The 25,749-nt window shown below is 49.7% G+C and overlaps 8 protein-coding genes across 8 annotated transcripts; 6 read left to right on the top strand and 2 right to left on the bottom strand.

The window, feature by feature from the left end:
• The first annotated feature begins 6,099 nt into the window (after positions 1-6,099).
• Positions 6,100-7,110, top strand: ASPVEDRAFT_793555 (uncharacterized protein). Its single transcript, XM_040816682.1, has one exon. It carries the CDS (start codon positions 6,536-6,538, stop codon positions 7,046-7,048), a length of 513 nt encoding a protein of 170 aa, XP_040670292.1. The 5' UTR covers positions 6,100-6,535; the 3' UTR covers positions 7,049-7,110.
• A 1,323-nt stretch (positions 7,111-8,433) lies between these two features.
• ASPVEDRAFT_54672 (uncharacterized protein) lies at positions 8,434-12,009 on the bottom strand (the record flags this gene model as incomplete). The annotated part of the gene is made up of 4 exons (XM_040814959.1): positions 8,434-8,550; positions 8,603-8,946; positions 9,138-9,299; positions 10,485-12,009. The coding sequence occupies 4 exons, from the start codon at positions 12,007-12,009 to the stop codon at positions 8,434-8,436; spliced, it is 2,148 nt and encodes a 715-aa protein (XP_040670291.1).
• Positions 12,010-12,900: 891 nt separating this feature from the next.
• On the top strand, positions 12,901-13,503 carry ASPVEDRAFT_85916 (uncharacterized protein; the record flags this gene model as incomplete). Its single annotated transcript, XM_040817762.1, has 1 exon — positions 12,901-13,503. The coding sequence occupies one exon, from the start codon at positions 12,901-12,903 to the stop codon at positions 13,501-13,503; it is 603 nt and encodes a 200-aa protein (XP_040670290.1).
• Positions 13,504-14,224: 721 nt separating this feature from the next.
• On the top strand, positions 14,225-15,304 carry ASPVEDRAFT_44015 (uncharacterized protein). Its single transcript, XM_040812959.1, has one exon. The coding sequence runs from the start codon at positions 14,698-14,700 to the stop codon at positions 15,208-15,210; it is 513 nt and encodes a 170-aa protein (XP_040670289.1). The 5' UTR covers positions 14,225-14,697; the 3' UTR covers positions 15,211-15,304.
• A 619-nt stretch (positions 15,305-15,923) lies between these two features.
• mirC (siderochrome-iron transporter MirC) lies at positions 15,924-17,867 on the top strand (the record flags this gene model as incomplete). The annotated part of the gene is made up of 4 exons (XM_040807288.1): positions 15,924-16,135; positions 16,212-16,351; positions 16,396-17,130; positions 17,188-17,867. The coding sequence occupies 4 exons, from the start codon at positions 15,924-15,926 to the stop codon at positions 17,865-17,867; spliced, it is 1,767 nt and encodes a 588-aa protein (XP_040670288.1).
• Positions 17,868-19,842: 1,975 nt separating this feature from the next.
• On the top strand, positions 19,843-20,804 carry cdc42 (Rho family GTPase CDC42; the record flags this gene model as incomplete). Its single annotated transcript, XM_040817761.1, has 4 exons — positions 19,843-19,862; positions 20,010-20,129; positions 20,308-20,686; positions 20,745-20,804. The coding sequence occupies 4 exons, from the start codon at positions 19,843-19,845 to the stop codon at positions 20,802-20,804; spliced, it is 579 nt and encodes a 192-aa protein (XP_040670287.1).
• A 987-nt stretch (positions 20,805-21,791) lies between these two features.
• On the bottom strand, positions 21,792-23,171 carry ASPVEDRAFT_63891 (agmatinase; the record flags this gene model as incomplete). Its single annotated transcript, XM_040815700.1, has 3 exons — positions 21,792-22,804; positions 22,867-22,993; positions 23,049-23,171. 3 exons carry the CDS (start codon positions 23,169-23,171, stop codon positions 21,792-21,794), a joined length of 1,263 nt encoding a protein of 420 aa, XP_040670286.1.
• A 277-nt stretch (positions 23,172-23,448) lies between these two features.
• ASPVEDRAFT_44010 (putative beta-ketoacyl synthase (Cem1)) lies at positions 23,449-25,575 on the top strand. Its single transcript, XM_040812958.1, has 5 exons — positions 23,449-23,661; positions 24,022-24,188; positions 24,287-24,820; positions 24,878-25,246; positions 25,294-25,575. Exons 1-5 carry the CDS (start codon positions 23,610-23,612, stop codon positions 25,465-25,467), a joined length of 1,296 nt encoding a protein of 431 aa, XP_040670285.1. The 5' UTR covers positions 23,449-23,609; the 3' UTR covers positions 25,468-25,575.
• Positions 25,576-25,749: the final 174 nt, after the last annotated feature.

Raw genomic sequence — 25,749 nt, 5'->3', positions numbered from 1 at the left:
CCATAACGGACGGGGGTGGAGCGAGCGCAGGCCGGAGAAGCAGAACGGAGACGTCTTCGATTCATCCGAAGCCCACTCGTCAGGGTCAAGCCAGGCAGACCGGCGACGCGAAAGTGAAGAAACGGAGATTGAGAGTCCGGTTGACAGAGAGCGAGCGAGCAAGAGGGGGGTTGGCAAAACCAACAAAAGCCTCGGGCAGCGGCCGCTGATTGGCTACGGAAACAGACCTCCAACAGGCAGTGGCTTCGTTAGCTTACCGGCCTGTCGGGTCCCTGCAGCAAATCAGCGTGGCCCAGGCTGACTGACAGAGACACGATGTGGGTGGGCCTGCGCGCAACGAAATAACAAATCTTCGCCCTCACTCTTCACAACTGCAGGTCTGAGGTTTCATGCTTGCAGCAGGCAGGCTGGATGCCAATCTGCATGCTTGCGGCTTGCCAACTCATCCTCTTCCTCTTCCTCTTCCTGGCGCCGTCGGACTCCCGCCCTTTGGGGCCCCGCTTGGCACTGTAAATCATTTCGTCACAAGTGACGCTAAATGGGTTTCATCAACGTATGACAGCGCAGGGTGCCATGTTAATTCGAGATGAGGCCGAGATCTGACAATACATGTTACCCAGTTGGGAAGCAGCAGGCAACTCCTCAGAGCGGCGAGCCGTCGACACAGAGTACACCGTATGCAGAGTCAAGCATGATCGTCCCTGCTGTCTTGGAACGGATCAACTGACACTGGTCACTGGCATTGTCAGCCAACAGGATAAATAATAATAAATAAATAGCCAAGTAAATTATAATCGAATATCCCGGCACCTGCATCTCGCAAGCTTCGGTCGCTGATGCCTGAATATGGAAAATGAAGAGGTTTCAAGACTCTCTCAGCCCGTCACAGCCTGAAGATCTAAGATGTGTCGTTTGTCCGTTGTTTCCCGGCCTGCATTTGGGCCCTGCAAGGACTCAGCCGGTTCTGCTGACTGCGTTTGCGCTGCCCTGTGCTAAAGCATGTATAGAACAATAATATATCACTATTATCGAGTTACTTCTGCATCTCCAGGCTGCCTCCGTCATTCTTCCCCACAAGGCATTTGTCACCAGATTTAAAGGTGGGCCGAGTCAACATTCTTCGTATTCAGGTGAAGATCGGTTTCCCCATTCGATCACTGACAAAGAACTCCTCATTTTTTTTTTTTTTTTTTCCAAGTTCAAGGTCCCAAGATCCTTTGCCAGAAGCTCGGAGGTCACAACTGAGAGCCAGGAAAGGTGCAGCCTGGCGGAGAAGATGTGCATTGTGGAGCCCAAAGAATTGCGGCACAGTCAAGACGCACAGAGAGCAAGCTTTAGATGGCAGGCTTCGCAGTCCACTCAGCCTGAAAAGGGATCTGGTCGGTTATATTCAGCTTGTGATTGGGGTTCCCTCGTGAAAGTCCGACAGTGGCGGACCCATCACAATAATCACTTTCTTAGATCACGAAATCGACGGTGCAAATCCCGGAGCCCAAAAAAGGTCACTGGGGTTGCCAGCGAGTCAGGGCAGCAACCTGCTGCTTCTTGGAGCCGGTTTTCGAGGGTATGAGGCTGACATTCTTAACATGTCAGAGTGCTTGCTATCCTCCGAGGAAATAGCACCCTGTCCTGTCGGAACAGCGTACGCGAGACCGATCGACGATCCGCTGTGGCTGACTCTGGAGAACGGACTTTGCGTTCGTCTGTCGCCTGTCGTCTACAGCCAAGGTGGTCAGTGTGGTCCGGAGATCGCAGGGATTTTCTTCATGCTGGTTCCTTCCATCTTGAGTAAGCGCGACCCAGTCAGTCCGAGCGGCAAAGGATCAAAGTCAAACACCAGAGCTGCCGAACCAAAGTTCCAATTTCCCCTTCAATATCACAGCCTAGCTCGAGCTAGAGGCTGCTAGAGGGCCGCCGTCGCTTGTCAGCACGTACCCGCAGCCCTGTTCGATCACGTGAGGCTCCATTCATTCACAGAGCCAAGTTAGGACCAACCTTGAGGGATCCTGGCTGTAGAATTGTAATTCCAGGAGTGTCGAGTACAGTGAGGCATCTGGGACCATCACATGGATGGCCCGGTCTGAGGCTCACCTCGATCTCCAGGCCCGACTGGCGAAGACTGTGACCGCGACTGTGACTGCGACTGCTTTGCAATCTGCAGTTCAGGCCGGCGTTTGAAGTAAGTGTGAACATCAAGATTGGGACTGCAAGTGGGTCAGTGACAGTAACAGTAAATGGCCGTTCTTTTGAGGCGTCGTAGTCGTACTTTTGAAGATGTGGGTTCCCGATCTTCAGCACTCGGTCCTTCAGGTTCAGGAGACTCCAGTTGATATTTTGTTTCTCTCCGACTCTTCACAGAATCATCAGCTGGTTCTCCAATCATTCGAGCCCTTTGAATTCCTCGATCAGTCCGCTCGGATGGTCAAAGCTCGACTTCCAGAACACTCGATTCGATCTTCGCGTGGGGAGCTCCAGCCACCCTGTGATGGGTCGGCCGGTCGCTGGGTCCCAGCTCGCATCGCAAATATACGAGCCCCGAGACAGCGAATAGCGTCGCTTAATTTCGCCTGATTTTCGCGGTTTTCCCCCAAGTCGGAGCGGGCGGGGCGATCCCGTTATTATTCAATGATTCCTTTTTGCTCACGGCCACACTGAGCAAGCCCGTCCCCCCATGGCCCATGCCAACATGGAGCTGTAGATCGCGATTCGCCAGGCCCAGCATCCAACGGTTCTGCAGCACTGCCGACTTCATCGCTCGAGCACCTCTGGTCCTCATCAGTTAGACCAGCCGAGAAAGGAGATGCAAACGAGCTGTGTCCCCGTCTGTTACAATGCAATCAAAGCCCTCACATTCCCAACAATTCCTGCATACCTCGCAATCAGAGTCTGTCAGCAAGGGGGCCCTCTGTCTCTGAATCAGCGGACTTGGCCTGGCCTGGTAACAAACAGCATGTAGTTTTTGCAACAGCTGATTAGTAGACTGTCGGTGAGACAAGGCGGCTCATGGAAAGAAGTTACGTAGGTCCTGATATGTACTATGTTTTGCTTTTTCAGGTGAAGAAACCCTTGCAGTGCTTCTTCATTGTTGCAGGGGGCTGCCATCAATCATCGGGCGAGCTCTGCAAGCCTGAAATGTGACTCTTCATGTTATGCTGCATCGTTGCATAATTGCCCATGCGGCCCTCGGATTCCGTTTGCTGAGTGCTCTCGACATGCAGCCATCCATCACCCACAGCTCCGCCACAGCCACAGGACGTGGGCCAGGATGAGGAAGTCCTTGGTCCATCTATTGCCCCGTTCAAGTAAGAGCCTGGCCCCCATGGATGAGGTGAATGGTGCATGTGTGCCTTACGATCTACACAAGCCTGGTTCAGCAGACCCTCAGGCCTTCCCTGAAGAGTCAGGGCCGCAGGTAAGCCATCTTAATACAGCACTCCAGTTTGCAAAAATACAAGTCTTGGAGATGATGAGCCTCGCTCCACAACAGTAGTGCAGTCCAGCCGTTAGGTTCGTGGGTGACAACTGACAACCGTGATGATAATCCAGCAGCCCGGCTTTCTTCAGGTGTAAGCCAGTGCCCACAGTAATTGTGACAATCTCCGCGACCCAGATGCCGTATGGTCTCGCCTGTAGCTGCTCCCTCCACACACTGCCGGGCTCTAATTGAGAACCCGAGGGTAATATCCATTTTCCGGGCCCCACGAGACAGGGAAAGAGAGTGATTCGAAGTCTCGACTCTCCTCTAGACCAACGTTGCCTCTAATGAATGCACTAAAAAATTAAAAAAGGAAGAAAAGGAAGAAAAGGAAGAAAATAAAAGTAAAGTAAAAGACAGTTATCTCTATAACATACAGGAGACTGCAGAATACGGATACAAAAGAGACAAATCGTCCGACATGCTACGGATGGATCCCTGCTAAGATACCATTTCCTATTCTTGGTCCCTGTATCGCGTTAGCCTATGCGAACTTAATATATTAAGTTTTCTTAGTCTCCTTCTTCCTCCTATGTTTTGTTCGAGGCTTCGGCCGGACCTTCGATTCTTCAGCAGTAAGAGGGTACGAGACCGACCCATCAATATGGGATTTGGGGGCCAGTTCGTCATGCAAATCCTTCAGAGCAACGAGGTGACAGGCTGGCAGTCGAGTCACTTGCCTAAGGCCATTAGGCAGACACTTAGTGGCATTGTGGCAGTGGCCAGTGGCCACCCACTCGACCAGGCCAGGCCAGGCGAAGCTAAGCTAAGCCCGCGCAGGGCACTACCTTTTCGGTGACGGAGGAGCTCGGTGGCCGCTCTGCATCCTGTCCTGGCGTCGGTTTCTAGAAGGATTTATTGTTGGTGAACCACGCCATCTTACTTGATCGCACTTCGAAATTTGAGTGCCACTCGGTCGCTCGGAATCGAAAACGTGATGGCCGTGTTGAAACTTTGCCCCCAAATGGTGGCCAGGATATTTATCTCACATGAGCTTGGGGTAACTAGTCAGTGTAATTCCAGCGCTCAGGTCTGGCTTCTCGCTCATCAAACCCACATGGTGCCACCGAAGTGTGGGACCTTGACGCCTGGGCCTTCAGTGTAAGGTAAGTATACGAATGGAGGGCCAAGTTCAGAATGTGCTGTGACTATTCTGCGATTGTAAATCCGAACTCGGTGTTTTGCAGGCCCTTAATAGCAATAATGACGAATCTTGGGCCGATCAGCCCGGAGACATAACAATTAGGAAAAGTCTCTGGGGAAATACTCAATATTGGGAACTTGATTGACATTTTAGTATAGAAAAGTTTCCCCGGAGAACTGCCGCCTGAGCACGACCGCAGAATTTCTCGGTCAACATTCCGAAATAATGATAAATAGGGCACGGTTTACTTGAACCGCCAGTTTCTGGGACAAGCCCCCAAGGCACAAAGGGGGTCGTCCAATGTAACCTTTCTGCGACGGAGCATGGCTTATGCTGGCTCCTGGCTTATCAAGCCTCGAAGAGTCAAAAGACCGATTGCCCCGTTTGTGCCTCGTTCCATGCTCGCTCGCTCCTCAATTTTGCCGATCATACTCTAATTTTTGGCAGCAACAACAGCCAACACTGCGCTCTTGGGCCATGATTGCATCAGCCATCAGGAGGTCGGTCGTGCACAGCACGCAAGGACATTTGCGAAGCCCACTGGCAAGGAGCTCATCGTCCGGAACCCCCATTAGGCACGAAGAGCGTTTACCTTTTTTTGGTGCGGCACAGCCTTCATACATAAGATAGGCGTGTCAGGTGGATACAAGCATGATGTACTTCGTTTTGACAAAGAAGCCTCAAGCGCTGTTGGTCCTTTCTATATCTGTGATTGGATATTGGGTCCTCACGGAGGCATCGTGGCTTTTGATACTCGAGATTAATAATAACGCAAGGCCACGGTATCGGGCAAGGCGTATCCAAATGCCCTACGTTTTACCGCACTCAGTCCACAGCGGCATAGCCGACAAGCAACTTTCGGGTCTTATGAGGTCTATACAGCCCGGAGCCGGGTTATCAGAGACGGGCTTTGGTGTGCGGAGTATGAATGTCACAAAAGCCGTTGATCAGGGTTGGCAAGGCGTATACAGGCCGGTACATCCCATGAGTCCGTCGCATCGGTGGAGACTCTGGAGAGCATTTCTTCAATTGACCGCAAGATAAATGACTGAGGGGCTGTTCAAGACCCGGAATCAGAGGCACTCGGGGGTCAACTTCCACTCTTGTTACTATAAATTAATCCGCGCGGTCATCAAATTAGGTCGGCCTAGGGGTTATCCCGTGAATATCGACTCATAAATCATAATAGAGCTCCTTGACTCGGAGAGGCAAAAAGACCATCAGATCTGTAGGAATGATGCATTCCCATTGGCTCTTCACCTGGAGAAAGAGGGTGAGCATGGAGCAATGAAAACAAAGGGGAAGATGGGCAGATTAATCTCTTTGGTGGAACAACAAGGATGAACCCGCTTCTGGGATGATTAACCTCGGATCGTCATCAAAAAATAACAAGTGTCATCAATCGTCGGTGGCCACTCCTCAGCTGCTCGGTTTCATTCTTCGTTCGACGAAGATCGGCTTCGGCTGCCAGCAATTATTCTCCTCGCAGCTCGAGGTGCCAAGGCAGCCGTCAAACCCGGGGATTGACTAGCTCCTTCCGTGATGAAGTTAGTAACGTCGCCAACCGTGCCGAAGAATATTTAATTGGCGGGGCTATATCTGGAGAATGTAAATGAGACAAAGTATGAAATAGAGGAGATCCCCATCTTCATCTTTCCGTCCTGCCTGACGCACATTATGCCTCGTGGACTGTTTCTGCTGAGATATTCTAGGAGTCGAGTTTTCGGGAGAAGAAGGCACAAACCCCTCAGTGGAATTGCCCAAGGTTGACTTATGGTGCGCTAATGCCTCGCTATCACACTTTCACCCAGACTGTCGGGTCCTGAGTAGTATTCTTGCTGTAGGCGAGGGCGGCTGGTGTGAAACTATTTTGCCAGGAATCGTATCCTTCAAATTTTCATCTCCTTTATCTCGCTATGATAGGGCAAGGAAATAAAGCCGTCTCTGCAGAGGCAAAATTCCATGCTCTTTCAGACATGAGCTCGATACGAACCCAGTATGAGAAGCCCGAAGTAATCCGAAGACACTATATCTCAACCGTAACCATGGGTTCGAGTCGGCTCACTTCCCTCCATATAATATTGCCAATAATAATAACCGTGACAATATCGCCAGGAGTAAATCCGAACAAAGGAGTGGCCCTGCAAGGACCACCGAGAAGAGAAGAGGTGACACTGCAATCCTTTGTTCTTCATCGGAGATCTCCGCCTGGCTCTAGCCTCCCCGCTCTCCACCCAAAAGTTGCCAATTGCCATAATGGTCGGACTACTTTGTGCAGTTTTACATGGTTGGCAAAACGGCCTTGTCAAGGTCCACACTCATCGAAAACTCCTCGTCGTTCGGTGCATAAAGAACCTGCCAACCGGTCTTCGGTCGCTCAGTCAGTCACTAAGACGCTACGTCATGAGTCAAGGGTAAAGACGTCCTGACAAGGCAAGCGCTGTCTTCCTTGGACTGGGGATAGAAAATCCTTCGCGACTTCGTGTCCGTTACTCACGAGCTGAAAGAACATCCACAGAGGGGATGCCCCACTCGATCCAAAGACTTCGAACTCAGGGCACGAGGAGCATACCTACTGATCGAGGTAACAGAGCTGAGCAGCTGATGATGGAGAAGTTCCCCTCGCCTCCGGGGTGTGGCACCGCTTGGACGACTTTCTGTCCTGTAACCTGGAGATTGTGGAGCGAGGTAAGGTGAATGCGAAAGTTGAGGTCTCTCCCGAAAGCCCTTTCGGTATTATATTGTAACATACTGTACCTTACCATTACTTGGGTGTACTCCAGTACTTACCACTACCGGGTGGTATTTTCAAGCAACGGAATGCCTTATCTCAAAATTCAACTTGAAAAAAAAAAAAAAAAAAGACTTGGAATATCTTCATGAATATTTTTACTTAACAAGGATTATTTTTATGGGAGAGATTCGAGTCGCCGATCGTACGTAATTCGCGCTGTCGGCATACCAGAGGTGTATTGTTCGTCGGGCCTTGAAATATATTTACATACAATAACATCACGGATCCTATATATATGTTGATTCCTGTTCAATCATCATGCAGCTACCAGGTTGCAAGTGAGACTCCCAAGAGCGCAAACTTTTCCAGTCATACATATAATCACCCAGACCCCATCCTCTTAAGCTGAGAGGGTGCAAACTGCAGAACGCTGAAAAGCACGACATTCCAAGCTATCTCTCACCACTGACAAGAGCCACCACCCAGCAAAAATCAATCAAAACATTTTGGCGAAAAGGCGAAATTAAAATAGAAATAAATCGTCGATGCAACCCCACTTGCAAGATTCAGGAACACACTGACACCACGGGCTGGCCCGGTGGGAGGCCTGAAGGCCTTACCTTGAAGGATTTTGCTCTAATATTTCAATTGGGCGAATCGTCAAATCCTTGGGGTGTCATGGCTAAGATCACCCGGTGGATTATATGCAAAGATTTTCCTGAAAATGACACTACTGAATGGAGGGTGTTGGCGCACTTGGGCTGGCGAAAGGGTAATATCTTGCCCGTTGTTTATGAGAAGATACATTGCAAGATTTATGTTAAAGAAACACCGGTGATGAGTCCATTCAGCTACCGTAGATAGAGGGGACCTTTGTCGCACAGCTGTCACATTAAAATAAATAAACACGTATTGTCAGTCGCCATTATGGTGTGCATTGTTGACAATTGACCATGGCTATTGGCAATCGCGATTGAAGAGGCTCAATCCGCGTGATATCCGGTCGCCACCTCACATCTACAGAGTTGTGTTAGCTTGATATCTCACAAGCGGTAGGATCCCCGTCACCAACACGAAGACTTACGGGTCAGTGGCATACTGCACGTTGCAGTGCTCCCAATCTTCATTGCGGATTATGGCAGCGCGAAAGCGAACCGCATCGTCGATGCTGCAGAAGCGAAAACTGACGGAGCGGGGCTTTGTACTCAAGTCAGTCAAACACTCGCCGAATAAGATTAGATAAACTTACACAGCCGGGGACGTAACTGTCGATAATTTTTTCAACTTTGCGGTGGCTGGCAGTGGCAATCTCGACTATTTCCTTCATTGTGGCTCCCATATCTACACCGACTGCGCGAACGACGCGAGTCGAACCGACAGACAGGTTGAATGAGAGCTGCGAACTGATCACATCAACATCTTCGCCGCGGTCCACAAAGACTGTGAACTTTCTTTCCTTGTCCAGATCAATCCCATTCGGATATTTATCATAGAAAGCCTTGCACGAAACAGGGTCGCAGAACAAGACATGGGCATTCCCAGTCGGGGTGATAGAAACACTCTCAACCATACCACCATGCACCAGAGACAGCACTTTGTCAGCGGTGTTCCAAGAAGGAGGCAGGTTTTTGATGATAACCCTCCTGACTTGGGCAGCTAGATGGGAAGAAATAGGAATGTGTTAGTATTGAATATACACAAGAGGGGTATGGCCATGGTTAATATACCGGGTTTGTTGCGAGCTGCAGGAGTTCCCCACGACGAGAAAGTGGTAAGATGCTCACGGTCTTCTTCCTTTTCGGGCTGAGCTTTCTCGCTTTCGGGAGTAGGAGCACGCGAATCAACAGCTGCGGCTTGAGTAGAGGTGGCAGCCTCGTCCGCTTCGAAGTCGATCATGGGTTTGTTAAAATCGCCATTCGCGTCGCCTACTCCAGGCTCCTGAGTTCCTATAAGAAGAGTTAACAAATGCTTTGTAGAGACTAACATGCTATAAAACTAGTGTACCCATAGGTTCATCAGGTGTATAAGTTGTAGGCGCATCCGTACCTTCAGTTGCCTCGAAGGCAGCCCGGGAACCTTCTTGTTCGGTTGACGCGTCGTCAGTGACAGCAGGGGGCTTGCCATATTCCTTTTCCAGTTTAAACGAGCGAGCAGCTGCCATAAAGGCAGCCGTATCATCGACATCAGCAACCGGGGTGTCCATGGCCACTGATTTCATCGCTGAAGAGGGACAAGAGGTGTTGTGGTGCGGTAGGTGTGGAAGGGGAGGGGTTGGGGGATGAGAGAGGGGAGAAGGGCGAGTGATATTATTTTCTCTGCTGAGACTCTGCTGTGAGGTTGTGTTATGGTGTCAGTCTTGTTTGTTTGGGGTTGAGAACGGCTTGTGTGAGGGAAGAGGGGAGTTGAGCAAGTAATCAATGCTGAGAGAAAGGAGAGAACTGACATGGCAAACACCTGGATGGGTGTCCCGATTTCCCTTCTTGGGGGCGTGTTGGCTATCCTCCAGGCTGTAAGCAGCCCGTTCTGCAACTGCTTCAACGACGTTGTGGATAATATCTGAAATGTTCAGGCCCGTGAGCTCAGCAAAACGCCTCCCTAGAGCCATTTTGTGAAAAGAGGCAAGGACTTGAGAATTCGGATAACGGTGAAAGAGGAAATGAAGGAAATAGGAAGTGAAAGAAGTGAAAATACAAGAAGACAGTGTTTGCTTGACGCACCCTGGAGCTCTTAACCCCAGAGTAGAAAGCTAGGAGAAGAACATGATCTTACCTGGTAGGATTATTTATGACTTCAATCAAACAATGAAAAAGGAACACTTTATTTAAAGGTAGAGCTCTAGAAATTGAGACCTTCCGTACAGGAAATATAGGAAAGAGGATGAAGACTAGTGAAAAAGTAGCACCAGAATAACAAGCTCTGCCAGATTGTAACATGGCAAGACTAGCAACTCGCGGCTTGGGAAAATTTGCACCTGAAATCTCTTTTTATTGCAGGCTCATAATATAGACAACAGTGAATTATCTGTTTCACATACAATTAAACGAAGATACTACATACATATTTCGAGTTCGTCCATATTCTATCCTAGGTCGGAACTGGTATAGACTCCCAACCAGCCTCGCCCTCTTGACGGTCCTCGACAATCACTTGGAGCCCCGGGCGTCCACAAAAGCCATCGTTCGAGGCTATCCGTTTAGCTTCCTGGAACGAGCCCCCGCCATTGTCGTTCTCATCCGGAACCCAAGCAGTTTCCGTGACACGTTGCCCTGGAACCTCGGTGCGACGAGGGTTGAATCGCGGCAGGGAAACCAGAGGGTTTAAGATGTTGTGGATGAGGGTATAAAGCCGCTCGGGTCGACGGGCGAAACCTAGCCATGACAATGTCCGGCTGTCGTATGCCACCCGCACGAATGGGTTCATATAAACCCCTGTGTCCGTAATCTCCTCAGGATTGATTGGTACATCTTGAATATCTGCATGTATAAGGCAGCATTCAGAAGCTTCCCAAAATGCATCGTTCGATGCGCGAAACCGGAGAGGATGGTCTCGATCAGGCCCTGCAGTTGGAAGTTGAAAGAACCGAGCATCGAATGCAACCATACCTCCCCAACAGCTGCGAACCCGGACAGAATCGGTTCCCGATAAAACATCCTTGCGGCTCAGCCCATCGCCTACATTAGAAAACCAGGGAAAGAAAGGAAGACCCATGCCAAAGCCTTGCAGGTCGCGCGTCGCATAAGTGTCGTAGAACTTGAATGGGTTGATGAAATCAACAGCGCAGGCAGCCCGGTACCGTGCGATCCCATCGTCATCAACATGGGTAGAGAATAGAAGCTGAAGTGCGTCAACAGGATCAAAAGCAACGTCGTTCAGGTATAAAAGTTTATCAAACTGCATATCCTGGTGTGTTTCTAAGGGTCGTAGGGCTCGGTTCCGGACCTCAGCCAAGTATTCAATGCGCCTTATCCGTTTCGATCCACCAGGGACGGTCACGGAATGCAAACTGTCAAAATCCAAACTGTCCTCGTATACAATCGAATTATTGCAAGGAACATGGGCCTCAAGGTCTCGCAACGCGCCTGCGCCTGCTGATCCGCTATCATTTTCGTAAATGCTTAAGAATACGTTCTCTTCACCGAGTAAATCAACCAGTCTCAGAACACTCTGGCCCCACAAGCCCCCCGCTATATCTCCGGCACGGTCGTATAAGCTAGCGGCAATGAAAACTTTCTCATTGCGAGGATTGCCTCGACCGGGAGAGGTTGATTTTTGGACGGTATCGCGGAGAGTGGCATAATGTGAAGGCGGCCGAGAATATGAAGGGAAAAACGCGGTTGCTAGAACTAAGAGGGCGAATATGATACCAAAGAAACTCTGAATATACAACCATACGCGGCGATTCAGGCAGAGCCGGTAGCACTTCCCCCATCTCGAGGTTCTAGCGAAAGGTTTCGGGACATTCAGACGACGATATCCGGTGGTGTAATTTGAGCCGAAGATACGTGATATTAGAGGTGCTCGGTCAAGCAATTTGCTGCGGCTAGGGACCGACTGTGACTCGAAGTCGGCATCATCGAGATTGAAGGTGCCCTGGGAATCGATGGACGATCGCAAATCCAACTCGTACTCGTCTGGATGAAGTAGTCGGGAGGACATAATCAGGACGCGATTTTCTCACAGTCAAGGCGGGAAAGACAGCTGAAAAAGACCACCCATTCCTCAGGTTTTGAATCGTCGATCCGCAGGAAACATCAGGTAGGCCCGCTCAGGTTTTGTGAAGAGTCAAGATTTGCAGCGATGTCAACGGCTTTGCTCTCCTTTTCTGGGGCCGCCGCGTCAGGATTCCGAGTTGTATTATGTCAGCTACCTAGTAGGCCGCCGCAATATCTATGGTGTGGCGCAGCAGCACACGAGGAAGATGCGTTTTCGTTCCAACGTACATGGGAGCCTATTATCTACATTGGCTGGTACCTTCAGCGGCCTGCCTTTTGACTCGCATGCAGAATAGGTTGATTTCATCACCAGCCGAAGAGGGGACGACCGTTGGTCGTGGACAAACACGATGAGTTTGCGCCCCTGAGGTCGCCTCAACCAGAACGATGCCATGGTACAGCCTCGCTGACTCTAGCGCTTATTCCATGACGTTTAACGCTTCCGGTTGGAGCTGAGAGCTGGGCGGACTGCCACTTTGGGGCAAGATGCCCGCCTGGAGACCAGGCGCAGTCTATACTCGACGCGCACTTCAACTCCAGACTTGAAGATAACATACAAGGTGCCTGGGAAACAATATGCCTCGTTTGTGGTTGGTGCTCTTTGCTTTCTCATCGAAGCAGACTAGGTCACGGCTTGTGGACTCTGTTCTTCGGCGTAATTTGAATCTCAAGGTGGTGCCAGTTCGAGTGACGTAGGGTATTTAGTTGCTGCTTTGTCCCCTTGGATTTCGCATTCCCCTCTTTTCTTGATTAACCCCTCACTAACAGAGTCCTTTACAACATTTCTACTCTTTGTATTGGCACTGCCGTCAAAGCGCGCTCAAATACGACCACAATGGCTGGTTTTTCGTTCGCGAACTCTCTCGACAAAGTGCCCGGTGGCGAAGCCCTCCCCGCAGAGTTCACAATAAAAGCTTCCCCGTCGACGGACGTGTGGGCTAAGCCACCTTCCACCGAGCGATTTAATGCTCCTATCCTCTACAAATCCATCACACTGGATAGTTTCAGGCGTGCCAGAGTCGCATTCTCGGCTAACTGGCATCAGAAGTATGACCAGGGTGGACTGATTCTTGTTCTCAACGGGGCCGACGGAAGTCGCAAATGGGTCAAGACTGGCATTGAGTTCACCCACGGCAAAACTTATTTGAGTACCGTGACTAAGGATCGATGGGCAGATTGGAGTCTGCTTTCTGTTCCATCAGGCGGTGCAGGGGCAACGCTGGAGGTTGTCAGAGAACCGGACGACAGCTTATGGATTTACCTCGTCGAGGGGATCCAAAAGTCGCCGATTCGAGAAGTGACTTGGGTTTTTGCTGAAAAGGATGTTACTGACGCCTGGATTGGTTTCTACGCGGCGAGGCCGTCGAGCGAGGGAGGTGATTTGGTCGTGAATTTCGCTTCCCCTGTGATCGACGTGACGGATTCGACGAAAAAATAGTCGTTGTCACAATTTGTTAGATTTCGCCGCTTGCTAGACCTTTGATGTTGATATTTGTCGGCCTTGGATATAAAGAGTACTCAACGATAGCTTGCAAAGTTGCTACAGCTTCAAGCATGAACTACTCCGGGCATAAAGCAAAGCTTTCCCGCTAGTAGTTAATGAAACTTAATGAAGTGACTGGAGCCCTCATCTGTCCCTCACCTAACTTTCTTGAACAATCTCTTTGTCTAGGCTGCTTTTGTAGTGCCCCTGGAGCTTCGGCACTATTCCGTACATTGACGGGTTGCGTCAGAATTGGAGGTTGCCCGTGTGACTACCTCTACTTGGCCGTAACTATTATTGATGGAGAAGACGGTTGTATTTGGTTATTGGTGAGGTTTTTTTTTATTTTTTAACCCTTGAGTCTTTGACCGCATTTTGCTCTTCTCCATTTTGAGGAAACAACGATCTCAGCCTGATCTTTTCTGTACGGCTGCAAATAAGCAGTGGGTTCGGAAATCATGGGCAAAAGCTAATGGAGTGGTGAATACTATTAGGTAGCAACGAGCTTGGGCCGACGGTGAAGCTGGTTCACCGAAAAAGAAGTGGAGTTGAGATCTGGGAGGGCCCGGAGGGGAATGCAGAGCGTGGAGATGGCACGGCGGCTTTCGCGGCAGCGGCGCTCTGCAGTTTGCACAGGTCCGACAGGCCGGAAACAGTCTGATCTGATATGGTTGTTCTTCTATGTAGCATGAAATTATTGAAATCGTGATGCACCTTGAGTTTCTTTCTTTCTTTTTTTTTTTTTGCCTTGCTTCGTCTCCGAGCACGGGGCTGCAACAGCACAACAATATCACACAACGTTTTTTTTCCGATGGCGGTACAAATCGGTCAATGGGAGACAAAAAGTGGGTATTCGATCATGAATGATCAAATCATCGGGGTTGATCTTGGGGATTCCCGTCGTTGGAGCCGGGACGATCGCGTAACATCATTCTGCTAGTCATGCGAAGTTGGACAGAGGATGTGCTGAATTGTCCTGCAAGGGGTCGGGCAGGGATGATGACAAAAATTATGAGTCAATCCAATAACCCGCCTCGTATTTCAATTCTCCCGTGTTTGAGAGATGTCTTCCCTGGCCAAAAACCGAGAGAACTGGAGATGAGGAAATTGGAAAAAGGGTACAGGTGAAGCTTACAATTGTTTGGCCCGATGGTCCCCGATATCACGCAGGTGATCTTATCATATCTGATTCTTTCCCGTCGCATTGTAACACTAGCGATCTTAGTCCGGCTGCCCATGCACGCCCCAAGAACTGTGAATACTTTCGGGAGTGCGTTGCACAAGGGCGTCGCATCTCATAGCAGAACCAAGCAAAACCGCCGATTCAGTGACATGACTTCTCGTACTTCGAGTCATCGCGGGGCCTATGGATCACGTGTATTTAATCCGTCTACCCAGGGTCTCTGGGCCGTCGCCTGGCTGCTCTGGGCTTGCCGGTCTCCCGTTTCTCCACTGCATGGGGGGTGCATTCTGTTTTGCCACTCACTCTCCGCCTCATCACCACGACCCTCAGAGTCACAGCCACCTTCTCTGACCTGCAAAGCGCACCCTACACCCTGCATTCCCCTTGACGCTCAAAACAACAAGACAACAAGGGCGCCAGCCGGCACCGCGCTCCACGTGTTTTGCGAGATGATAAATCAAGAATGCGCCCATGGTTGACTCTCCATTTCTTGTCAATTTCCGACTTCTGAGGGGGCCCCGCAGCCTATTTCTTCACCTTCAGTCGTTGGTTGATTTCAAGATATTTCAATCCCAACTCAGCCCCGGGCATCAAGCCCATAGGCTAATCCAAAACCATCAACTTGCATAAGTGCACTTGACGATCGTGGGTCCGGCCGTGGTCAACACGACGAGTTCAAGCCCAAGGACAAGGAAGCTGTTACTTGCATGACGGGAGCCCTTAGCTGCCTCGCATGTTTGTGACCCTGTGTACCTCTGTTGGTCAGCCTGATTACTCGCCATCTGTTTCGCTGTATTTTAGTACCTAACCGATGCTTTCCCGGCACTTGAAAGCTCACCGTCAGCCTGGGTGTCTCATTTCGTGTAGCCGCGATATTGCTTTTTCTCCAATCCACTAATACACCCCTTTTTGTTGGCTGGTGTGTTTCTTTTTTTTACCTATTCAGGTGGATCTGGCTGGCTCAGATCACAGATTGAGAGTGCTGCGCTGCTATTTGAAGATCTGACTGCGCGACTTTTCGTTCACGCCTGTTCCCGTTTACTCGACCTTGACCCTCGCTCACCGTCTTACCGCACAGAAGTCCTCCCCCTACTCATCGATCAATATACAACTCTCTGTTTCAATAAATGGACGATTATCGAACTAAGGTTACTTATCGTCCATTCTCCCCGTCATCTATAACCGGCTCGAGATGCCCCTACTTGAATCCGGCGCAACCGCATATGGAACGTTCGACGACATGAGAGGAGATACTGAGGATGAAGGAGACCATCTCCTTACGGAGGGATATATGAGCGACGGTGATGATACATCGTCTATTGATTCAGTCCAGGAGGGTGTGAGGAAAATCGAGGCGATCAACCTTACATGGACAACCCAAACACTGATAATAGCTTATATCAGGTGCGTCTATACATAAACCATTGTGACATTGGTGGCGGAGGTTGGTTGTATTGGTTTAGGCTAACGTGATCTCCAGTATTTTCCTTATGGCTTTCTGTACTTCTCTGGAGGGCCAGACAATAATGTCGCTTTCCGCTTATGCGACCAGCTCATTTAGCAAACATTCTTTGATATCTACCGTTCTTGTGGTCCAAAATGTTGTCAATGGTATGCGCTGTAAATCTCTTAGATATGATTATTTGTTGACAAATTTCTACTAGCTGTGATTAAGCCACCAATGGCAAAGATAGCCGATGTCTTTGGCCGATTCGAAGCATTTTGCCTAAGCATTCTGATATACGTCCTCGGATATATTCAAATGGCTGCGTCGACGAATGTTCAAACTTACGCTTCAGCCCAGATATTCTACGCCGCTGGTTCTACTGGATTGCAAATCCTTCAGCAAGTTTTCATCGCGGATAGTAGTAGCCTTCTTAACAGGGCACTTTTAGCTCTTTTACCCGAGATGCCGTTTCTTGTCACGGTCTGGATAGGGCCAACGATTGCCGATGCAATACTTCAAGCTACTTCGTGGCGCTGGGGCTACGGGATGTGGTCCATCATATTGCCCGCCTCGTTTCTCCCGTTGGGTCTTTCTCTGCTACTCAACCAACGAAAAGCTAAGCGACTCAACTTGATAAAAGAACGACCGCATCACCGACGTGGTATTATTGCGACAGTCCGTCGTACCTGGTATGATCTTGATATATTCGGGCTAACACTGCTTTCTGCGGCTGTCACATTGATACTTGTCCCCCTTACTCTTGCCGCAAACTCAAAGAATGGGTGGAAGAGCAACAACATCATCGTGATGATTGCGGTGGGTGTTGTTTGTCTCATAATTCTTCCCTTTTGGGAAACCTCAAAAAGGCTTGCGCCCAAGCCTCTTCTATCCCTTCATCTTCTCAAACAGCGGACTGCACTTGCAGGATGCACCTTGGCGTTCTTCTACTTCAGTGAGTTAACCCCGTAAACCAAAATCGCGGTGGTCGAATGTTATTAATAAAATACAGTGGCTTTTTACTTCTCGGTCCAGCCATATCTCTACTCCTACCTACAAGTCGTACAAGGATACGACGTTTCCACGGCCGGCCGTGTTACGCAGACTTTCGCATTTACGTCAACCATCGCTGCATTCGGGGTTTCTATCTTGATCAAGTATACACGCCGTTATCGTGTATATGTGACTATTGGTTGCGTTGTGTACATAACGGGTCTGCTGCTAATGTTACTGTGCCGCAAGGAGGGTAGTTCCGCTCTCCAAGTTCTGGGAACACAGATCATTGTTGGCGCCGGGGGCGGCCTCCTCAACGTTCCTGTACAGCTCGGCGTGCAAGCGTCTGCCAGCCACCAGGAAGTTGCGGCTGCAACTGCTATGTTCCTCACGTCCATGGAGATGGGCGGTGCTGTGGGTGCTGCTATTTCCGGAGCCGTCTGGACCCATAACATCCCGCGCAAGCTTGCTCTTTACCTCCCCGACGAATATAAGTCTGAAGCTGGGGAGATTTTTGGGAAGCTGACCAAGGCTTTGTCTTACGAGATGGGAACGCCAGTTAGGGCTGCAATCAATCGCTCCTATCAAGAGACGATGAACAAGTTGTTGGTATTGGCTCTAATAGCCACGCTTCCGCTGATTCCGTTGAGCCTTCTTATGTCTAACTATAGATTAGACAAGGTGAGTCGCATGAACTAAAAAGGATCCAGTAACACGTGAAATGGGCTAATTGGAGTAGATGAGTAAAACGCCTGACCACCAAACAGTTCCACCGACAGATGAAGATGCATCTGAATCCGGGGAACGGGTGAAACGGACGTAAAAAGCGGCATGGCTGCATTATATATTGACATGATGAACGAATTCTACTTTCACGATTGGGTCTTGTGGACCCCACGCCTTCGATAATGTGCGCTTGCATGTGGACCATGCATGAAGACGGAAGTATCACTTTAAAGCTTACGATCTACCTCTTCCGAGATTCAGCTGTAGCACGCATGGCTTTTTTACAACTTCTAGCGGATTCTTGCATCATCTTTTCCCTGATAGGCATTTTTTTTACCGGCGTACTGGTTGCTTTATTCTTATACTACCATTTGAACTATCACCGATGACTACAGGAAGGCGGCTTGCGCCTTGTACGGGACGATTATCTATTAAACTGTATATAGATAGAACAATAACAAATAGAGCATATATTGTGAAACTTTCCAGTTTGATTGGGATTATTTGACTCCTGCGGAATGGAACTCTGCCATGTCAAACGACGGCCATGAAACTTTAGATGGATTGAGGGATGTGAGACATGGCGGATACAGCCCTGGGATGCAGCGTCACAAGAGTCTGATGCGTAGTTTATGTACGGTCTTGAGCGGGCCGATGTGTTGGATACTCCGTGGTCAATAGAATGCGATGTCAATGAATGTCATTGATCAAGGTTTGCCTTCTCGGCGCGTAGACGAGCGACTGGCAGGGCGTTTCCCGTCACCTCAAATATCGCAGCCGCTCGGGCTGAATACCATTGGATAAAAGAGAGCGCAATGTCCATGATTGGAGGAAGAGTGAGGACCATGTCTGACTTTTGGTCTCCTTCACAGGCCTGAGGGAAGAGGTCGGTTTGAGCAGGTGTCTGGGTCTGGACGAGCCCGCGTGCTGCTTTGTCCGCCCCCTCCTTCTACTGCGAGATTGTTTCCTCCCTTCTTCTGCTACCGGTGTCGTCAGTATTCTCTCCTTAGAACACACTGTTCATCATTTCCTACAATCAAGTTCTTCCATCTCCGTCTAATAATCCGCACCCTCTGAAAATCTATCCTGAAATCATCCTCTCGTTGCTGGTGCCGCGGCTCTCACCATCTCCCACCGTCCGTTATTAGTTTACCCCTCCTTGGGAGAAAGTCATCCAGCTCCCGCCTGATCGCTAATACCCTGGAACCGAAGAAGTGTCACGTCGATATCCAGCAGTACAGACAAACAGGAAACTCTTTGAGTTTAGACCCCGGTCAGTGCTGGGTGAGTTGTCGCTTGCAATCGTGGTAGCGGATCGTGAACCACATTGCTTTTTCTTCACAAATATTATCTTATTCCCAATCATGCTGTTCCGGAACAGGTTCCGGAACATGTTATAATTAACCAGCTGTGATCTTTTTTATTTATTTGTCTTTGTCTACATGACCTTCAGTGCTGTTGCCTGATCTCCATTATTTTTGACATTCTTGGAAACCTGCACCCCATGGCAGAAAATTGAACCTGTACTCGGGATTGTTTGATTGTGATAATAAATGGATGAACACAAAGGTCCGGCCAGAAACCAGGCTAACCGTGCGTTCCAGCAGCTTTCCACTGGCAATAACCACCTTCTCCGCCCGCCTCGACCCTCCCACATTGGCCGGACCTCCGTTCCTTCACCACCGACAGCGTCATTCACCGCACCTCATCCTCTGTCAATTCTAGCGGCTCTTGCTCGTCGACGTCTCTTCTGTTCCCTATCCGAGGTTCTGAGGTTCTGAAAGTCCTCATTCCACATATCCGACTTGACTTGCTCCGTCACTGCGATCGAACTCTCCCGTCCCCTCCCATTCACCGCTCCTGTCTCCTGCCCCGGGTCTAGACAAGACAGCCTTCAACCCAATTCCATCCTCTTTTCCAGAGCATCAGATTTACTCCAATTTTCAAAATGGTTGTAGCAACTATTAAGTACGTTTCCTCCTCCAAACTCTCGCTATATCCTAATACCATCTCCAAAAAAAAAAACTCCCCCCCAGTTCTCCACCCCTTTTCGAGGCGTATCAGTCGTCCCTCTCTTCTTATCAGCAAATTGCTAACTCCTTGGTTCTTCGACAGGTGTGTCGTGGTTGGTGATGGTGCAGTCGGCAAAACCTGTCTCTTGATTTCATACACAACGAACAAGTTCCCTTCAGAATACGTGCCTACGGTCTTTGATAATTATGCCGTGACTGTCATGTAAGTGAGCTTTAGGCTTTTCGCCCAACTTTCGCAATAACGCCCACTACATCTGGCTTCTCTTCACTCTCTACAATACATCAAATCATCCCTTTTTGCGCCCTTTTTCGCTGCCCAAAGTTTCGACTTCATAGCATAGCTGTCTATTTCACCTTTACTGATCGCGAGTGTTAAATAGGATTGGCGATGAGCCTTACACCTTGGGATTGTTCGACACCGCAGGTCAAGAGGATTATGATAGGCTCCGTCCTCTCTCATACCCGCAGACCGATGTATTCCTGGTCTGCTTTTCCGTGACTTCCCCCGCATCTTTTGAGAACGTGCGCGAAAAGTGGTTCCCTGAAGTTCACCACCATTGTCCTGGTGTTCCGTGCTTAATTGTTGGAACGCAAGTCGATCTCCGCGACGATCCAGCCGTCCGTGAGAAGCTGGCTCGACAGAAGATGCAACCGATCCGCAAGGAAGATGGCGACCGCATGGCCAAAGACCTGGGCGCGGTGAAATATGTCGAATGTTCCGCATTGACCCAGTACAAGCTTAAAGATGTGTTTGATGAGGTATGTTTTAACCCTGGCAGATATTTGGTCTCAGCAATAGACTTATTTTCGCTTCTAGGCCATTGTTGCTGCTCTTGAACCCGCCCCTAAGAAGCGGTCGAGGTGCGTTTTGCTATAAATAATCACCATATATTGTGGAACAGGCCAGTGCTTGATTAAAAGAAACTGGGCCCCTTGTTCACAAATTTGGTGACTTCCGCATGTGCCGTGTGATGTCAGGACGGCTGGCGTTTTTGAAATGAGCTTGATTCGAAACAAATGATGACTTTCGAGTTATACGATGACTTTCAGCTCTTCGGGGTTGGTTGTTCCTTGAACGGAGATATAGTTACTCCCCGTGGGATGGGTTTCTGCATAATGTTTGTTATGTAGGGTTCTAGCCCCATTCGCTGCCTGCTTCTGACGGCCCATTATCCATACACTTCTGAACGCTGCCATGAAAACATTATACGAACAAGCAGGCCTCGTCTCTCACCAACTTATTTTTTTGGCCTCTTATTCCGTTCCACTCCATACGTCTATTATTCCTTTGGTATCTAGCCCTATATTATCCTGATTACCCCACTGTGCTCTTCCCGTTGCCGCCTTTCCATTTCCTGTCTATGTTCACTCCTTTCATCACAGCTCTCATCGTCTGAACTTGGCGTTGGAAGTCGAGGCGTCCTGTTTTGGTTGGCTCCTGGTTCGATATTTTACTTTATGCTCTCAATTTGCTGTCATGCCAAATGCATTTACTGTGCGATTTTAACACCCCCAGTTTCACCGAGACTTGGATTAGATAGCACAGGGATATATCCAATGTGAAGACCAAAGTCTCTTGATTCAACTTCTTTGCGCTAGGACATACTTTCTTGATTGATGCAGGTTTGACAATGGCACTATATGACATAGCAAATGCTTTATAGTTTTAAGGATTCGCTTGTTATAGTAGCCTTGGCTCCTTGATTGGCACAGAAGAATCCTATGTCAGGAGACCAGTCGGCCGGGATTGCTCACCGAGACCGAATTGTTGCTTTATGTCGTTATTTTACTAAACTGCCAGTTTGTTCATGGGTTGGCTTTGATTTCGTTATCTTTATCGACATGCCTCATGTATCTCATTCATTTACAGCTCGTCCTTGTGTCCAGACTCCTTGGTTTCGGGCTCAGGCTCCGTTTCCTGAGCGGTAACACCCTCCTTGCGTCCGTACCACCCACCCAGATCCTCGCCCGCACCTGCTTTGACCATACTGGTGATGATCTCGTAGGCAACCTGTGCAGCAGCCAGGGCAGTCGTTTCACCCTTGTTGTCATAGCTAGGCGACACCTCAACAATGTCCGCGCCAACAATATTAAGTTTTTCGATACCGCGCAAAATGCGGATGAATTCACGGGTTGTCCAGCCACCCGGTTCTGGTGTTCCAGTTCCAGGTGCGGTAGCGGGGTCAAGGACGTCGATGTCGACGGACAGGTAGACGGGTTGTTCTGAGTCGAGTCCAATGCGCTGGATAATCTTATTCACAACGCCCATTGGTCCGCCCAGTTCGTCGATATCGTCAGCGTGGATACGCATGAATCCTTGCTCGGGCGTTCCAGGTGCGGTGTAGTCGCTGTCATCGATGCCCGTAAGCCGGGTGCGCAAACCGGCATGCGCAGAGGTCGAATTGCAAATAAGACCCTCACGACTGGCCTTGTGGAAAAAGCTACCGTGGTTAAACGCCGACTGCTCAGATTGCCAGTACGCCGAGTAACGCACGGGGTTCCAGGTGTCGAGGTGGGCATCGAAATGCAAGACCGTGATGGGTTTTTGGTAAATCTGATACAAAGCGCGGAGAGCCGGGAGCGCAACGCTGTGATCACCGCCAAGGGTGACAAGCTTGGATTTGCCAGTGGAGATGCCCTTCGTGCCGTACTCGGATGAGGCGCTGGTGATGGGCGTGCGGGAGCCTAGCTCGAGGAAGGCTTCGTACATCTGGCGCTCAGCGACACCATTGTCGAACGGCGTGATGGGAATGTCGCCGCAGTCCTTTATGGTGGCCCACGAGCTGTAAGGGTTGATCCCCGCACGAGTGTTGAAAGAGGTGCCGGCCATTTGCCGAGCGCTGGCGGCGCGAATTGCGCGCGGGCCGAATCGAGCTCCTATGTGGGTTGAATGTATTTAGTATACAGGCGAAATTAGTAGATTGAGAGCCTGGATATACCTGGTCTGTAGCTAACTGCGGTGTCGAAGGGTGCGCCGATGACGGCGATATCGTACTTCTCTTCCGGCTCAACGAGGCACTTGACGGGCTTCAAGTGCGCGAAACTGGCATGTCCGGTGAAAGACCACTAGATCACTTGTCAGTACTTCAGATATTTATAGTGCGAGACTTGGATTGCCTACCTCTTGGTTCCATTTCTTCAGGAGCTCCTCACGCACATGCTGTGGAATGTCTTCATGCTCATGATGAGCGTGGGACAGGGCGGTCCCGGCCAGTGCCAGCAATCCAACCCAGGTCAGCTTCATTATGATTAACCCGATATACGCAGGAAAGAGCAAGTATATAGCTAAAGAAAGACTGCGGCAAGTAAAAGAAAAGAAGGAAAGATCTTACCTAAATATGCCTGCGTATGGACTGTTGTGGAGCAAGAGGAAGAGCGCCGTATGGTAAGTCGGTCATGGTTTGTTCATGCAGTCTCTTATCGATAGTAGCGGAGCCTCCGATTGGCCGCACCCGCCACCCTCTTCGGTGCCTTGCTGCCTGGCGGACTTGACGTCGTTCAGACTTTCCTCTTCGGGCCATCGCGATTCTTCACTCCTCATAGAACAATCAATCATCGTCCTACACCTTCGTTGACACTACTGCCTCAGCGCACGCGTTTGCTCCTCGGAGTCCGAGCTACAATATTACCCCAACACCCCCTCTATACCTGCCGTCGATATTGAAGAAAAGAACAAGATGCCATGCGGCGGGTTGTCGTAACAGGTCTTGGTGCGGTGACACCCCTAGGTGTAGGTGAGTGATAGTGCTGTTCCAATACCAGGCAATTAAACATGTCCTGTATCCCTTTCCCGCTCGGCTATCGTTTACTCCGCTTGCAAACATTTGGCCTACGCCGCAGTCACCGACGAGGGTTCTCCTGCGTTCTCCCAGTGTCTTCTCCAACGTCTCCACTTCTCGAAGAGGAAGGTCGGCGACGGGAGCTGGGGCTGGAGTGAACATGGATGCCGTGGTTCCGAACAAGGTAGCTGGATACGATACGGCGCTGTTCCTTGTTTTCTCAGATTCACATGGCTCGGCTGTTTTGCTTGCATGCGTTTTTGTTGTGATCGTTCATTGGTCCTTTATTCAACTACTAAACGGCTCATACTATAGGGGTGCGTCGGACTTGGAAGCGTCTGTTAGATGGCCATTGCGGTATCGTCAATGTAAAGGATAGAGATGCTAGATTTGCAGACTTGCCTTGTCAGATTGCCGCGGTAGTCCCAAGTGGCCATCGCGCCGAGGGCCGATGGATGGCGTCGGAGTGGTTGAGTAGAGATGTAAGTATGTGCCTAGACATGTTTGTTTATTCGCCTTTGCCATGTCAGGATCGACTTGAAATTGCTAGGCATAATATTCGGATGCTAAATGGCGACAGGATGAGCGCAAGATGGCGCGATTCGCCCAGTATGCGCTGGCTGCTTCGGAGGAGGCGCTAGAGGATGCGGGATGGAAGCCAACAGCTGTTGACCAGCTAGAAGCCACAGGGATTTGTCTAGGGTCTGGTATTGGCAATTTCGACGAGATATATGATACCGTTGTAGCGTACGAGAAGGGAGGCTACCGAAAAGTGTCTCCTTTGTTTGTGCCGAAGCTATTGATCAACCTCGGAGCCGGCCATATATCTATGAAGTATGGTTTTATGGGCCCTAACCATGCAGCCACGACTGCATGTACGACTGGGGCGCATTCGATTGGTGATGCTGCACGTTTCATCTCTTGCGGGGATGCAGATGTGATGCTTGCCGGCGGAGCGGAGTCCTGTATCCACCCGCTTGCAGTTGGAGGATTTGCGAGGGCACGCAGTCTGGCGACGAGCTTCAACAACAGTCCTGAGAAGTCATCACGGCCTTTTGATGCGGACCGTGAAGGGTTTGTGGTTGGTGAGGGTGCGGCAATGTTGATTCTAGAGGTATATGTGACTCAGAACACTTACAATCAAGATTTGAGCTAACTCGAACCTTTACAGGAGCTAGAGCATGCCAAAGCTAGAGGCTCTCACATATACGCAGAAGTGAGAGGTTATGGGTGCTCTGGCGATGCCCATCATATGACAGCCCCGAAAGAGAACGGAGCAGGGGCTTTGCTGGCAATGAAGAAAGCTTTAAAGAACGCTCGATTTGAGCCATCCATTATTGACTATGTCAACGCCCATGCGACGTCGACCATCGTCGGTGATGCAGCCGAGAACGCGGCAATCAAAGCCTTTCTCCTTGGCCCCGGGGGTAAACAGCAGGCTGCGGATGTGAACATCAGTAGCACCAAGGGAGCTATAGGGCATCTACTTGGGGGTGCGGGCGCTATTGAAGCTCTATTCACGACTCTCGCCATAAAAGAGGTCGGTTGTTCGTATAAATTTTATAGACTCAGCTAATTGGCTCCTAGAACGTGATGCCCCCTACCATTAACCTGGATCGTCTGGCTGAGGGCTTCGACTGTAATTACGCGCCAAACCAGGCCCAGGAACGTCGTATAGATGTGGCGTTAACAAACAGCTTTGGATTTGGGGGAACAAATAGTAGTCTTTGTTTTGCCAAGCATGACTTACCGGGTCTATGATATTTGTGCCCGTTCGTACACTACTAGACTTATATATAGAATTTTTATTGGAATAATCGAAGTTGCAAGGACCAGAAACGACAGCTAGCTGCAATAAATCCAACGACCTTATAATTAATATTAATTTGTGTTTTGTTTTTGTAGAAAAAGAACCAGCTTGGATAGTGGTACTGATGATGATTGATTTGGGAGATTTTGGTGGCATGGATAGAAAACCATTTATTTCAGTTTGACCTCCAACATTCCCTTGAAAACAATCAGTTGAAGCTTGTCGAACCACCA

Source organism: Aspergillus versicolor (genome assembly GCF_001890125.1).
Source record: "Aspergillus versicolor CBS 583.65 unplaced genomic scaffold ASPVEscaffold_7, whole genome shotgun sequence".
Classification (NCBI taxonomy): domain Eukaryota; kingdom Fungi; phylum Ascomycota; class Eurotiomycetes; order Eurotiales; family Aspergillaceae; genus Aspergillus; species Aspergillus versicolor.
Note: the sequence above shows the minus strand (reverse complement) of the source record. Positions and strands in the feature narration are given on the sequence as shown.

What these genes read in the sequence shown, in the direction of transcription:
- ASPVEDRAFT_44015 (XM_040812959.1), top strand. Translation starts at nt 14,698, where the DNA reads ATGGTCCCCGATATCACGCAGGTGATCTTATCATATCTGATTCTTTCC.
- ASPVEDRAFT_793555 (XM_040816682.1), top strand. Translation starts at nt 6,536, where the DNA reads ATGATAGGGCAAGGAAATAAAGCCGTCTCTGCAGAGGCAAAATTCCAT.
- ASPVEDRAFT_44010 (XM_040812958.1), top strand. Translation starts at nt 23,610, where the DNA reads ATGCGGCGGGTTGTCGTAACAGGTCTTGGTGCGGTGACACCCCTAGGT. An exon ending in CGGAGTGGTTGAGTAGAGAT is followed by an intron (nt 24,189 to 24,286) that starts GTAAGTATGTGC and finishes AAATGGCGACAG; the next exon opens with GATGAGCGCAAGATGGCGCG. An exon ending in CGACTCTCGCCATAAAAGAG is followed by an intron (nt 25,247 to 25,293) that starts GTCGGTTGTTCG and finishes ATTGGCTCCTAG; the next exon opens with AACGTGATGCCCCCTACCAT.